The sequence below is a fragment of the Lithobates pipiens genome, unplaced genomic scaffold, assembly GCF_037356315.1.
Source record: "Lithobates pipiens isolate NorthernLeopardFrog02 unplaced genomic scaffold, aLitPip1_a1.2 Scaffold_4, whole genome shotgun sequence".
NCBI lineage: Eukaryota > Metazoa > Chordata > Amphibia > Anura > Ranidae > Lithobates > Lithobates pipiens.
This window is the reverse complement of record NW_027507852.1, coordinates 1,295,437-1,311,446: the sequence shown is the minus strand read 5'-3', so window position 1 is coordinate 1,311,446 and position 16,010 is coordinate 1,295,437. Positions and strand designations below refer to the sequence as shown.

General features: G+C 43.7%; 1 protein-coding gene across 1 annotated transcript in view; it reads left to right on the top strand.

Annotated features, from left to right (window-relative positions):
• The window catches only part of LOC143956684 (Fc receptor-like protein 5), a 106,068-nt gene that overhangs the window by 75,479 nt on the left and 14,579 nt on the right, over positions 1-16,010 (top strand). The window contains exon 6 of the mRNA XM_077466878.1: positions 3,997-4,278. Coding sequence (XP_077323004.1) covers positions 3,997-4,278 — 282 coding nt within the window. The remainder of the gene's footprint in view (positions 1-3,996; positions 4,279-16,010) is intronic.

The window sequence follows — 16,010 nt, the reverse complement described above, 5'->3', positions numbered from 1 at the left end:
AAGCTTCTAGATCATAACTCCCTCCCTGTTAGGCCCGATAGTGAGCCTCTCCCATTTTGGTCGTACTTCCAAATACGCCACTTTCTTAGAGCGTCTAACCGAGCGGAAGCTCTATCTCGGACATTTACCCCGTTTGAAACTCTCTGTTCCCAAGCCACTCCACAACGACATTTGATATCAAGTATACACGCTATGTTGTTCTGGCTGTACTCTCCGAAGGATGGAAGGGCCTGTCCTGCTTGGGAGAGAGAGTTTCAGGCAGAATTCTCAGAAGCTGACTGGGAAAGCATTTTGATCACCACACACAAGGGATCTCTAAACGTACATACACAAGAAAACAACTACAAACTTCTCTCCAGGTGGTATCGCACACCGCTTCGCCTACATAAATTTAATGCCGCAATACCGGAAACTTGCTGGAGATGCCAGACAGAACCGGGATCCTTCATTCATATCTGGTGGTCATGCCCCAGAATCCAGACTTTCTGGGCGCAGGTCCACACAATCACCTCTCAAGTTACAAATCAGCAAATTTCTACCAGCTAGGCTCCTTCTCCACCACTCCCCCAACTCTACTCCCTCCTACAGAAAGTCCCTGGGCATGCACATGCTGAACGCAGGCAAGTTATGCATTCCGGTACATTGGGGATCCACTGAGATCCCGACCACCTCTGAATGGCTGAACAGGGTAGGGAAGATAGCGGAAATGGAGGAGCTCATCCATATTGCTCGAGACTCCCCCCACAAATACGCGCGTACATGGGAACGCTGGACCCAATTCCGCTCCTCGGCGGATATCGGGTCCCCTACAAGCCCATTCACACATGATTCCAGGAACGCCCAAGCCTCTGAATGAAACTGATCCTATGACCCCCTGACATGATGACGCGTCCGGGACTGGAGGGGGCCCCTCATATCACCCTCATATCAGCCCCAAAGCTAATGGGGCTTCTCATACCCGGAACTGGAGCTACCATACCTAGCCCCTATGAAAGACTTGTCTTGGTGGGAGTCAGAGGGTGGACCACAAAGGTCCTTATTCCCTCTCCTCTTTCCCTCTCTTTGACCCCTCTTATGTGCTCCCCTTCCCCCCTGTCCCCTCCCCCTTTTCCTTCCCCTCCCATCCCAGATCCCCTGACAGTACCCTCGTGCTTTATGACTTGACGCCAGATGCTTACCCCCCTTCCCCTTACACGGAAGACTGACACGACCGCTCTAATTACCAGGTAAATCTGAGGCCATTAGGCACACGCTATACCCAGGAAAGCTCACCCTATTCCAAGGAAAGGACCAATCAGACCCCGAATACGCCAAGCGCCAAGGTGCCTTTTTCTCTCCCCTGACTTCGGATAGAATTCTTTTCGGCGCAAAGGCAGACATCACCTTCTCTCCTCTCTCCCCTCCGAAGTTTACACTCACTTTTTTAGCCAGAGCTCTTGGGGTTAGGGGACCTTTTTACTTTTCCAATCGAAATGTTTTGCGTGTTCATTAGACCACATACCCAGTAACAAGTTTGCTTCATAGTTTTTTATGTATGGGATGGTTACTTATATGTTATCTACCTGACTGTACCTCTGGCATACTATGTAACACAATCTGTAATTTTTTCCTTTATGAAAAATAAAACTTTTATGGAAAAAAATAAAAAAAATAAAAAAGAATGCACTCCAGAGGTCATCAATGCAGCCTCACCAGTGCCCATCAATGCAGCCTCATCAGTGCCCATCAAAGCAGCCTCACCGGTGCCCATCAAAGCAGCCTCACCTGTGCCCATCAAAGCAGCCTCACCAGTGCCTTCAAAGCAGCCTCGCCAGTGCCCATCAATACAGCCTCACCAGTGCCCATCAGCACAGCCTCATCAGTGCCCAGCAAGGCAGCCTCACCAATGTAGATCAATGCAGCCTCCCCAGTGCCCATCAATGCAGCCTCACCAGTGCATGGTGATTAGAGAGATAAGAGGGAAGGGGGGGCCAGTGCCGCTGGATTACAAAGAGTGCGGATCTCCCACTTACCCGGCAGCCGCTGTCATATGAAGTCCCACCTTCTGGATGGGTTCCTATGATAGACTGCACACAGCGGCCGTGCTGTGTCTGTAAGCAGGACTGTCTCTGGAAACCGGGGACTTCTGGTCACCCTAGGCTAGGGGCCAGCAGGACCCAGGCCAGCTCCCATCAGGACCCACAGGCTGGCTGCTGACCTGTGGGTCCCTTTGGTAATGGACAATAGCCTATGGGTCCTGCTGGCCTGTAGGTCCGGCTGGCCACTGGCCTGTAGGCCATGGCCAGCAGCCAGCAGGACCCACAGATGACTGGCCAATGGAACTCACAGGTCCGTGACCAGCTCCTAGCAGGATTCACAGGCCATGGGCACTGGAGCAGGGTAAATGAGGTGTATGGGGGAGGAGATAGATGGTATGATCATGTGGGGGCCAGCTGGGGGTGTCAGGGTCTCTCACCTCAGCTATGGGCTGAATCGGCAGCTGCCAACTCAGGTTCAGGGCTCTGCAGGACAGGTCCTCCTCCTTGCATGGCCTCCTTTAGTCCTAAGGGGGTGGGTGATGCTCTTGTGTCCTAGGGTCACCTTCTGGTGTGTGCACACTGCACAGTGTACTGCAGTTACCAGTGGCATGCCCAGGCCAGCCACATGTGTGTCCACTGTCCAGATCCAAGAGATCCGACCAAGGTGACCGGGAGTTGTAGCTATCTCTGGCTGGCTCTCTAGACTCCACGCACCGGGAGCAGAGAACTTCTGCACGCAGCCAACGCCGCAGACTGCAACTCCCATTAACAAAAGCGGTGGCCAGCGGCCATCATATGAAGTCACCTAGCTCCGAATTTCTTGAGGCAGCGGCTCTGAGACTGACAGACAAGTGATGAGTTAGACAGCTGCGGCACCGGCTGTTTTAATGAGTATATTTGGGGGCACATGGGGGGACACACTATAATATTGGGGAGTCATGGCCCCCTCAGTCCCCCCCATTGTTGCCACTGTCTGGGGACCTCCTTCCTAAAGGGGACTTCCAGATTCTGATCAGCCCCTGCACCTGCAGATCCCCACAACCACCACCCAGAGTTTCCATGTTGTCCCCACCAACATGGAAAAAAGGCGCTTTGGGTTGGGGGGGACCCCATGTTGACAAGGATGCAACGGTCGGCTTCCAGGCCCACTCGTTAACTTCCAGCTATTCTTCACACAGAAATCGATTCATCCAAATGTAATTCAACCGATCTGATTTTGAATCGTTCCGAAACAAAACAAAGTTTGAGACAAATAAACAAAATTTAATTAGTAACATAGCAAATCTATCTGAAACAAAAAGAAACACATTTTTATGTTCTGCATATGTCTATTATGTGCACTGGTTCCCATGCAATGTTCTTCTTTAACCTTATCATTAGCTTTAAAAAAAATCATTAACATTCACCCTAGCTTTTCTAGACTTTTTTTGTTCTAATGCCATGTACACACGGTCAGACTTTCCAGCAGAAAAAGTCAGAGGGAATCATTTCATCGGATATTCCGATCGTGTGTGGGCTTCATCTGACTTTTTTTTTCAAAAATGCTGATGGACCTAGAAATAGAACATGTTTTAAATCTTTCTGACAGAATCAATTCCTATTGGGAAAACCATTCGTCTGTATGCTAAAACGACGCAAGGGCAGCTTTTGGCTACTGGCTATTGAACTTCCTTTCTCTAGCCCCGTCATACGTCATCACGTTCTAAATGAAAGGACTTTGGTGTGATCGTGTGTAGGCAAGCCTGTTTCAGTGGAACTCCGTAGGAACTCTGCCGGAAAGACCGTCAGAGTTTATTCTGATGGAAAAAACAGTCAAGTGTACAGCATAAGCATTCTTTCCCCCAGCTCATCTCAACTGCACTTATTCATTTTGCATATAACCAATCCCTGTCATAAAGCCTGCATTTTAATAATTATGTAAGGTTATTTAGTTCATATGTGTAATTGTCACTGTATCATGCAATAAACTGTTTTTCAGAGAAGCCTCCAATGCCAAGGTTGCGTTACGCCTACAGCCAACAAAGCCAAACTCGGCAAGTAGAACTGGTATGTGACGTACTGAATTCTTCCTTTTCCCAAATCCATGGATCTCGATTTTATCGAAATGGAATAAAAATTGAATCAAGTAATCAGGTTAATCATTTTACCTTCAATTACACGCTGAGTTTTGATGGATGCTACTCCTGTCAGACATCTGTAACACTATTAGGAGAAGAGATCTTATCTCAAAGGAGTTTTGAGCAATTCTTGTCAGTAGAAGGTAGGTTTGGTTTTTAGCTAAGAGACAATTAAATGTTGAATATATCAGACAAATGCCTTGACAAAGCAAAAAAATTTTTTTTTTAGTTTTGGGTGAAGTGGAGAGGAAATAGAACACTTGCCAATTTTTTTATTGCGGTCTGTGCCCCATTAGCAAGATTCATGCATTCAATTTGTTTTGTTTACAGTTATCACCTAGAGTGAAAGTGAAAGAATATCCCAAATTTTGGGTTGTTACCACAATAGGCATAGAGGTGACATCTTCCAATGGGGACACTAGTTCTGGTGACCCTGATGACAACCGGCGATTCTCTCTACTTTAAACAACCCATCCCTGACCCTGACCTCTCTAGCTGCTTGTACTGAGAGGTAATTCATTTTCAAATGTTGCCACACAGACTATAACCAGTTGTCGACCATGCACTGTAGCTGCACTGGTTCATTTGAGGCCAGCTGCGCAGAAATATGGGGATATATACTTTATTCTGCTCTTCCGGGTAGGGGGCTTCAAGCACACCGTGAGCACACTGTTAGGCCTGTGATTAGTCACAGCACTAGCCAATCAACAAGTGCTGGTCAATGGATCACCACCGGCACCCACTGATCGGCGAGGAGGAAGACAGGACAGAGCTCTGCCTATGTAAACAAGGCAGAGCTCTGTCCTGTCAGTGGGGATGTGCTGGATTTTGTTTCCCTGTAAAGCATGGAATAAAAACCAGCACATCCCCCAGTGAAAGCACCACATAGTAAACTTAAAAACACTGGTTAGGCACATATTTAATCCTTTGATAGCCCTAGAAGTTTAACCCCTTCACAGCCAGTGTCATTAGTACAGTGACAGTCTATACTTTTAGCACTGATCATTGTAGTGGTGTCACTGGTTCCCACAAAGTGTCAAAAGTGTAAGTTAGTGTCAGATTGTCCACCGCAATATCGCAGTCCCGCTATAAGTCGTTGATACCTGCCATTACTAGTATAAAAAAAAAATGAATACAAATTCCAATATATATACCATAGTTTGTAGGTGCTATAACCTTTGCGCAAACCAATCAGTATCCGCTTATTGGTATTTTTTACCAAACATATGCAGCAGAATACATGTAGACTCAACGCTCACCTCTACATTCCCCTTTGCCAGGCATCGATATTTCTTACACTGAACTTCTGCTGGTCTTGTGGATTATGCCCCATGATCACTAACATCCAGTCAAAACCCAGGAAAGTCACCACATTACTTCAGCATGCCCAATCATGCTGAGGTGTGGAGCCGCCAATCCTGGGAGAGCTGAAGAAGAAAGGAGGGGGGTTGTGAAGTACACAGAATGCCTCTCTCACACTTGTGCATGAGATAAGTAAATCACCTGTCACTCACAGCAAGGGGGAAGAACAGACACTTATTTTTCTGTGTGTCTGTTTCTATCTTAATTTTTTTAAGAAAGATAAGAGGATTGCTCAGAACTGGATTAACTCTTCATGGCAAGACTGGGCACAGATGAAATGACATCCTCTGCTGTAACAGATATGAGTCTTAATGAAACATTTTTTGGGGGGATTTATATCCACTTTAAAGTCAAGTTTCAGTTGATTTCTAACAGCATAGAAACACCTACTGTGTATTTATTGGCAGAGGGCTGGCAACATGCCAAGATTCTGTTGCAATAGAAAGTAAGCAGAAAAAAACATTTTAGTGATTCTGTTGTGAAATTTAGCCTCATTCACACTAGATGCAGTGCAAATTTACAGCAAATTTGCTGCAGATTCCGCACTGCATCAAAATTGCAACCTGTTCATATTGTATTTGAATGTTTTTAACCACTTCAATACTGGGCACTTACACACCTTCCTGCCCAGGACAATTTTGAGCTTTCAGTGCTGTCGCACTTTGAATGACAATTGTGCGGTCATGCTACACTGTACCCAAACTAAATTATTATAATTTTGTTCCCACAAATAGAGCTTTTATTTGGGGGTATTTGATCACCTCTGCGGTTTTTCTTTTGTTTCTGTTATAACATTTTGTAAATAAGTAAGTTTTCTCTTTCACTGATGGGCACTGATAAGGCGGCACTGACGGGCACTGATAAGGCAGCACCGATCAGGTGGCACCAATGAGTGGGCACTGAAGGGCACCGACGATGGGCACTGGTAGGTGGCACTGATGGGTGGCACTGATATGCAGCACTGATGGGCATTGATAGGCGGCACTTTTGGGCACTCATGGGCACTGATAGGCGACACTGATTGGCACTGAAAGTCTGAAAAGATGGGTATCTATTGGTGGCACTGATAGGCGGCACTGCAGGGCACTGATGGTCATTAATACGTGGCACTGATGGGCACTGATACACGGTACTAATATGAGGCACTGATGGGCATCCCTGGTGGCACTGGCAGTGGTAGGCATTGTTAGTGGGCACTGATTGGCAGCTGCTTGGGCACAGATGTGCATTTCCCTGGGGGCTAGGAGGGGCATACCTGGTGGTCCAGCATGGATGGCCATCCTGGTGGTCCTGGGCAGCATGATGGTGGTCCTGGGCGAGATCCGAGGTGGGGGCTGCGCTGATAAACAATCAGCACAGACCACCCTGTCAGGAGAGCTGCTGATCGGCTCTCCTCTACTTGCGTCTGTTAGATGCGAGTGAGGAAAATCCGATCTCCGTCTCTACCTATTTACATCGTGATCAGCCATGATTGGACACGGCTGATCACATGGTAAAGAGTCTCCGTCAGAGACTCTTTACCTAGATCGGTGTTGCAAGGTGTCAGACTGACACACCGCAACAATGATCGCCGCAATGTGTGCCCTCCGGGGGAGCGCAGTGGCATAATATCCTTAGGACATCATATGATGCCCAATCAGGATATTGAAACCACTTTGCCATCGTCATTCTGCTATATGGCGGGCGGCAAGTGGTTAAAAATTACCTTTCCTTTTCAATCCGCAACTCTATAATATTCTGTAAAATACAATGCAACGTAGCAGAATATGTACATAACGGCCCCAGGTATGTTATTTCCTGCTTGTGTGATTGACTCACTGATTTTCCCTGAAGCCTGCATTAAAAAATGTCTGATTTCTGGCATCCCTTGCAACAAAATTACATTTTTTTGTGCGATACTCCTGATAGGAAATCACATCTAAAGGGATGCAGGCCCTGCAATTTTTTTTTCAAGCCCTGCAGGTGCAGCAGCTTGTTTATAATTATGAAACAACTCCCGTTAAATACACTTACCACATGGACACAGGCAAACACACAAGGATTTCTTCAGAATAACAAAAGGTAGGAATCTGCAACAAAGTTTGTTATAATTCTTGTAATGTACATGATCACCCAGAGGAGAATGTTTTTTCTCAATAAAAGTGGAGTTACTCTTTAATTTCCCTACGATGTCTATACAGAGGTGAATAAGTGCTTGTTTTGGGTGCTTTTACTGCTTGTTCAGAATATGTAAATACTTTAATGTACATAGCCTAGGCATGGGTTCACTTTAAATACAACCCCATTACTGATGTGTAATTCTAATACAATTATTAGCACATCAGTATATTAACTGGTTGGCGTCTGCCCACTGTCAAATGACAGCAGGGCAGTGGGGCCCTTGTTCTGGGACCCCGACATATGACGGGGTCCCAGAACAGCCACTCTCGTGCGCCCGAGAGGGCACGCAGCGCAGCTATCAACACGTCGCGACACCGATCTGTGGAAAGAGCCGCGTCCGTGGCTCTTTAAACATGTGATCGGCTGTGTCCAATCACAGCCGGTCACATGTAAACAAGTAAGTGCTGGTAATCAGCGCTCCTCGCCTCACACTGACAGAAGAGCCAATCAGCGGCATCTCCACCCAGGGAGGCATTTAGGAATGTAATAAGGGCACTGATCATCAGTGCTCTGATTACAATAGTGAAAAATAGTGTCACCATACAGTCACCATACAGTGCCCACCAATGCCAGCGATCAGTGCCCACCAGTGGCAGCAATCAGATCCCATTAGTGATGCCAGTCAGTGCTGGCAATCAGTGCCGCCTATCAGTGCTGCTCATCAATGCCCATCACTGTTGTCATTCAATGCCCATCAGTGTCACCCATCAGTGCCACCCATCAATCCCCATCAGTACCGCCTATCCATGCTGCCTATCAGTGCCCACTAGTGCCACCTATTAGTGCCCACCAGTGCCGCCTATCTTACTTAGTTACAAAAATTACTGACAGAAAAAAAATAAAAAACCCAGCAGTGATTAAATACCACCAAAAGCAAGCTCTATTTGTGTTAAGAAAATGATAAAAAATGTGTTTGGGTACAGTGTAGCATGACCGCACAATTGTCATTCAAAGTGCGACAGCGCTGAAAGCTGAAAAATGGCTTGGGCAGGAAGTGGGTGTTAGTGCCTGGTAGGCAAGTGGTTAAGGTGGTTGTAAACCCCATTCATGAAATCTGACCTAGGCACATATATCTGTAGTGTTTACTTATCTTTCTCCAAAGCACTAAGTACCGTGTCTTTCTGCTGCTTCCATTCCTCTGTTATCAGTATGATAACTTCTGACAAGTTCTCTGACACAGGAGTTAAAAGCAGTTGGAAATTTGTGTCAGGAAGGCAGCTTAGAGATATATAAGCAAAGAGCTGGCCTATTCACACTGTAGCTCTGCAAGTTTCTTAATTTCTCTGCCTATGTGGAGGGGGGGTGTGTGCCATTCCTCCAATCAGCACACACACAGTGTATGCCCAGACGCCACACCCACTTCTGAAACAGGGAGAAAAATTTCTAACACGATCTGCACATTCTTAAGAGTGTAGAAAGCTGTAGAAAATGTATATAGGGAGAATTGTTTCATCTCTGTGTATCATCTAAGTCTGTTTTCTTCATGGGGGATATATGTGAAGGTTTACATCCACTTTAAAGTACACCTATAGTCATTTTTTTTATCTTCAGCTCTTTGCCCCTAATTATGGGCACTCCTTTTTTTAATTATAGTACCTTATGCTGGAAATCCCCTTCATAGCCTCCGTTATGTCATCTCAGGGGCTGGGCTCTACCACACTCTTCCGGCCATTGCAGCTGAGAGGAAGGATAATAGAAGCTCCCTAATTTCCAATGGCCTCCTCTCCAGGTGGTATGGGCAGTGCTATGCTGTGAATCACAACACCTTAGGGTGGAAGATACTGTAAGCATGGCCAAAACTCACTAGTTTTGGGAAAGATGGTTCCCAGTGGTAACAATGCTAATTAGGATCCCTTCTACTTTGCTTGTGTGACTGTGCAGAGTTCATTAGGTTAACAATGCTGCAGTTATTTCACTGCAGGGAATTCTGCAGGCTGCACTGTTACCCTGTTGAAGAAAATGCCTTGCACTGGCATGGTCCCCAGGTAATTTTATACAGAAAGAAAAGGGAAATTGTCGCCTTGGTAAATATTTAAAAAGCTGACTTTAGTATTTTTCCAAGTAATCAGATAGGTACGTACTGTACACCTGACATTTCTATTGAATGCTTAACTATATTAAAGTGGTTGTAAACCCTTACAATCCACTTTTTACTACAGGTAAGCCTATAATAGGCTTACCTGTAGCTACCCCTGATATCTCCTAAACCTGCATGCTTTAGGAGACATCCCCTGTATCAGCATGTGCCGACGTCATCAGCACATGCGCACTGAAGCAATGGCTCGTTCGTGACATTGCTTCAGCTAGTGTGCCGTTAGTGGCGGCTCCTATGCAGTAGCGATGTCATTGCGGCTCCGGCCAATCACAGCACCGGAGCCCGCAATACCAGGAAGTAACTCCGGGAGCGATGCCACTGGCTGGAGCTGTGTAGTGGGACCACTGTGGGGCTTCAATCTAAGGTAAGTGTATCATAATGAGCTAGTATGCTATGCATACTAGCTCATTATGCCTTTGTTTTGCACAGGTTTATTTTGTTTGTTTTTTGTGGATTTACAACCACTTTAAATAGCCAAGATGGAAGTTGTGATTGTTTGATATGTGCACCATAGTATGGATGCAACTCTTGTGTGATCATTTTTATTTCACCTGAGTGATGGACAGTACCAGTGTCTATCACCTTGGGCAGCCAAGACAGTTGTCTTTTAGGGCTTCTATGGCTGACATGAAGTCTCAACTAGCCTATTCTGCCTGTGTAAGGGTAGCCTAAAGCAAGGAGCAATGTACAGCCTAAAGAAACTAACTAGTAATTAGCCTAGTTACATTTTGTTAGAGAAATGCATTTCAAATGACAATCATTTCTGGAACATAATTGTTTCATGCCCAAAACTAACTGTGATGGACTTATCTGTAACAGCAAATATCCTCCAGTTTGACACTGCCAAGCTGGGGAAGTGTTTGCTTTTTTAGGAATAAGTGAATGTGTTTTTTTCAGTATATTCTGTGTGCATAAGTGTGTGTGTGTGTGTGTGTGTGTGTGTGTGTGTGTGTGTGTGTGTGTGTGTGTGTGTGTGTGTGTGTGTGTGTGTGTGTGTATATATATATATATATATATATATATATATATACACATATATATATATATATACATACAGTATCTCACAAAAGTGAGTACACCCCTCACATTTTGTAAATATTTTATTATATATTTTCATGTGACAACAGAAGAAATTACACTTTTCTATAATGCAAATTAGTAAGTGTACAGCTTGTATAACAATGATAACAATGTAAATTTGCTGTTGCATCAAAATAACTCAACACACAGCCATTAATGGCTAAACCACTTGCAAAAAAAGTGAGTATACCCCTAAGTGAAAATGTCCAAATTATGCCCAATTGTCCATTTTCCCTCCCCGATGTCAGGTGACTCGTTAGTGTTACAAGGACTCAGCTGACTCAGCTGAGAATGGGGAACAGGTGTGTTAAATTTCATGTTATCTCTCTTACGTTCTCATACTGGTCATTGGAAGTTCAACATGGCACCTCATGGCAAAGAACTCTCTCAGGATCTGAAAAAAAGAATTGTTTCTCTACATAAAGTTGGCCTAGGCTATAGGAAGATTGCCAAGACCCTGAAGCTGTGCGGTAGCACGTGGCCAAGACCATACAGAAGTTTGACAGGACAGGTTACACTCAGAACAGGCCTCGCCATGGTCGACCAAAGAAGTTCAGTGCACGGGCTCAGCATCATATCCAGAGGTTGTCTTTTGGAAATAGATATATGATTTCTGCCAGCATTACTGCAGAGGTTGACGGGGTGGGGGGGGGGGGGGTCAGCCTGTCAGTGCTCAGACTAAAGGCCACACACTGCATCAAATTGGTCTGCATGGCTGTCGTTCCAGAAGGAAGCCTCTTCTAAAGATGATGCACAAGAAAGCCTGCAAACAGTTTTTTGAAGACAAGAGCAGACTAAGGACATGGATTACTGGAACCATGTCCTGTTGTCTGATGAGACCAAGATAAACTTATTTGGTTCAGATGGTGTCTAGTGTTTGTTGCGACAACCAGGTGAGGAGTACAAAAACAAGTGTGTCTTGCCTACAGTCAAGCATGATGGTGGGAGTGTCATGGTCTGGAGCTGCAGGAGTGCTGCCAGTACTGGGAAGCTACAGTTCATTGAAGGAACCATAAATGCCATCATGTAATGTGACATACTGAAGCAGAGCATGATCCCCTACCTTCAGAAACTGGGCCACAAGGCAGTATTCCAACATGATAATGACCCCAAACAGGATGACCACTGCCTTGCTAAAGAAGCTGAGGGTAAAGGTGATGGACTGGCCAAGCATGTCTCCAGACCTAAACCCTATTGAGTATCTGTGGGGCATCCTGAAATGGATGTTGGAGGAGCGCAAGGTCTCTAACATCCACCAACTTTGTGATGTCATCATGGAGGAGGACTCCAGTGGAAAACTGTGAAGCCCTGGTGAACTCCATGCCCAAGAGGGTTAAGGCAGTGCTGGAAAATAATTGTGGCCACACAAAATATTAACGCTTTGGCCCAATTTGGACATTTTCAGGGTGTACTCACTTTTGCTGCCAGCGGTTTAGACATTAATGGTTGTGTGTTGAGTTATTTTGAGGGGGCAGCAAATTTATACTATTATACAAGCTGCACACTCACTACTTTACATTGTAGCAATGTGTCATTTCTTCATCATTGTCACATGAAAAGATATAATAAAATATTTACAAAAATGTGAGGGATGTACTCACTTTTGTGAGATACTGTATATACACACACACTGTATATACAATGCCTTGAAAAAGTATTCACACCCCTTGAAATTTTCCACATTTTGTCATATCACAACCAAAAACGTAACTGTGATAGACTAACACAGGGATCCTCAAACTACGGCCCTCCAGCTGTTGTGAAACTACACATCCCATGAGGCATTGTAAAACTCTGACATTCACAGACATGACTAGGCATGATGGGAATTGTAGTTCCTGAACAACTGGAGGGCCATAGTTTGAAGACCCATGGACTAACACAAAGTGGCACGTAATTGTGAAGTGGAAGGAAAATGATAAATGGTTTTAACTATCAGGCCCAATCCGAAATCTTAAAAAACAGATTTGTGGAGATCGAATATCAAACAGATGTTTTGGATTCAACAAGTGGGATAATTTTCACAAACCCTGTGTTTGGAAGACAAAGAGAGAGCTAAAGATGAGAGATAAGAGTGGGGATTCATCAGTAAATTCCAGTTTCAATTTAGAGAGGTAGAGGAGATATTCAAATAACACTGGGAGAGTCTAAGTATGGACAACATCCTCAAGAAAGCATTACCTAAGGAACCAATGTTCATTTATAGGAAGGCACCTTCTTTCGGGGATAGAGTCGTTAAAAAAGTATTCAACCCGAAAAATCGAGAATATTTTGGGAAAGGAATGGCTTCTATGCCTGCAGAAGATGTAAGGCGTGCCAACAGACCAACACTCATATTAGAGGATTAGGGTCTATTATTTCCATGGCGAATGGCAGGGAGTTCGATATTAATGAATGTATATCATGCGACTTTACACACGTGATTTATGCGTTACAGTGCCCGTGCAGCCTTATGTATATAGACATACAAAAGTACAAAAAGAACTCTGGCCAAACGAGTCTCAGAACACATTTATAACATCCTGATTGGGTGCAAGGATCATAGTCTGGCACTCCATTTCAGACACAAACACAATAGAGACCCTTCAGGTCTTTTGCTCTGGGGCATAGAGAAACTAAGCCCTACATGGAGGGGTTCAAATATGGTAAGAGAGATATCCATGTATAAGACAAAATGGATATATCTCACTAAAACTCTCCAACCTTCAGGTTTGAACGTTGAACTCAATCTTAATTGCTTAACTGCTTTATTAGTGATTATTGATCAAGTTCACGTTACATGATATATTACTGTATAGGTCTCTGATATATAAACCCTAGTTATCATTAGCTATTTCAGTCATGTGAATGAAAGTAGGTTAACCACTAATACATTCATTCATTTTTTACTTCTTACATCTAACATAATGGACATATGCTTATCTGTACAAGCGAAAAGAATACATGAGGAATTTATAGTAGTTCTTTCTATTTGTCCCGTTAGTCATGAATGTATGAACATACCCTCCCCCTCCCCTCCTTCAAATTTGGGTTTCCCTTTAGGGTGGGGGCACCCCTTTAAAGGTTGGTTTACAGAGGTGGTTTTGAATGTGGGAATTAAAATACTATTCAATTTTATAGGTTTAAGATCCAGTCTCTTTTAATAAATTTTATTTTAGGTTTATTTTATATCATTTACACTTAACATGTTTCATTTACGTGATGTTCAATATAATTTGAATATTTTAGAACCAATTTTTAATTTTAAAACTTATGTCACAATTTTAAAACAAATATACATTTTTTTCTTATTATTATTAATAATTCTTTTTCTTGGAATATTTTAGAATTTGGGTCACATTAGGTTACAATTTTTTCTGCGGTGCTGACACATTTGAAATAATAATGTTTGCAGAATGAATAATGTAGAAAACTATTGGAGGTCATCGATTAATTAACTGTTTACATTATCGAACAGATTTATGTTAATGGATAGAGTTTTTGATTGTGCAGTCACCCTCTAATATACCAAGTTTTTATTATTATTATTATTGCTTAAAGTCTATGAAATACATTATATTAAAGAGGGGATTACTTCCGCTTTGATTCCCTGCAAAGGTAAAGCATAATGGACTACTATGCATCACATAGTAGTCCATTTTGCGTCACTTACCTGACACAGGAGCCAGCGAAGTCACCGCTGTCCCCTGTAGTTCCGGGCGTCCATCTTCTTGGTGGGTCTCGCTGCTCCGGCGCTGTGATTCGCCGGAGCAGCGATGACGTCACTCCCACGCATGCGCACAGGAGCCAACACTCACAGCATATCGCCGCGATCTGCGGCCTGCCCAGTGTGCCTGAGCGCCGCTGTCTACAGAACATGCCTTCAGGTAAATATCTCCTAACCCGTATAGGTTTAGGAGATATTTCTCTGACCTACAGGTAAGCCTTAATCTAAGCTTACCTGTAGGTCAAAGTGGTTTGTAAGGGATTACAACCACTTTAACTAATCATGAATTGATATGTGGAGCTCTTCGTATGTATGTGCATGTATTTAATTTTGGAAACTTTGGGGGACAGTGGTTACAACGGCTTTCTTTTGAACAGGCACTGACATGTTGATCTGCTTGTTTTGGCGACCACCATTCCCATAGTTTATGAAAATGCCTGTTTGACCCTTGGTAGATATCACACATAGGGTTGTATAGTGCGAGTTTGACCATTTGGTGGTGGGAACCAGTGAGGATTGTGCACCGATATGCAGAAGGGGTTAATGTACAAAACTGGTAGGCTATAAAGTCTGTGCCGTGTGGGCCTATTGACAAAGAGAGAATGATGAAACACATCAAGGCATGACCACACCGGTTGCTGCATCTGTCACTGGCTCCGTTCTCCTACCCGGGAACCACCAAGAACAATCATATCTCCACGAGAGGCGGTGAGAGTATCGGAACTGAATACACAGTGCAATATTTTATACTGAACGCTTTGATATTATGTTTGTAAGTGCATTGGCATAAGAGAAGGGGATTATTTTGAGTAAAAGTTTTACAGTTTCAGACTATGAGGATTTTTTTCCTTCTTTGTGCCCGAGCTACTTAAAAGGTTTCTGAGCGAATCATAGGACCAGAACGTTTGATATCCTTTGGTTGATCATTATTGGAGATCTGGGCTGATGTTCTTTTGGCAGCGATCGTAAAAGCTTAATATATATGCAAAGGCGATTGTTAATTGGGAATTCGGTGAGTGCAACTCCTAAGGGAGTGGAAGGGTGATGGTCGAACGTCCAAACAGCTGATGTTTTTTATATGAACTGTCGCACAGATATTCCAAACTATCTTTCACCTAAATTCACATACTATCAATTGATTTATTTTGTTTTAAATGTTATAATGTTTTGTATCTATATAGCAGCTGCTTAGTTTAATTAGGATTACCGTAATTTTATACCTAAGCGCTGGAAAAGTGACCCTGTTTACTTCCTTTTTGTGAACTATCAAGATAACTGGAAACAAGTGTTTTATTTATTAAATTGTATGTATGTGTTGTGTAAAAAAAGATAAAGGAAAAGTTTAATAAAGAGTATTTAAAGAAAAAAATTACACACAGGTGGACTCTATTTACTAATTCGGTGACTTCTGAAGGCAATTGGTTCTTTTAGATTTTACTTTAAAAAAAAAAATTCTGCCAGTAAATACCTTA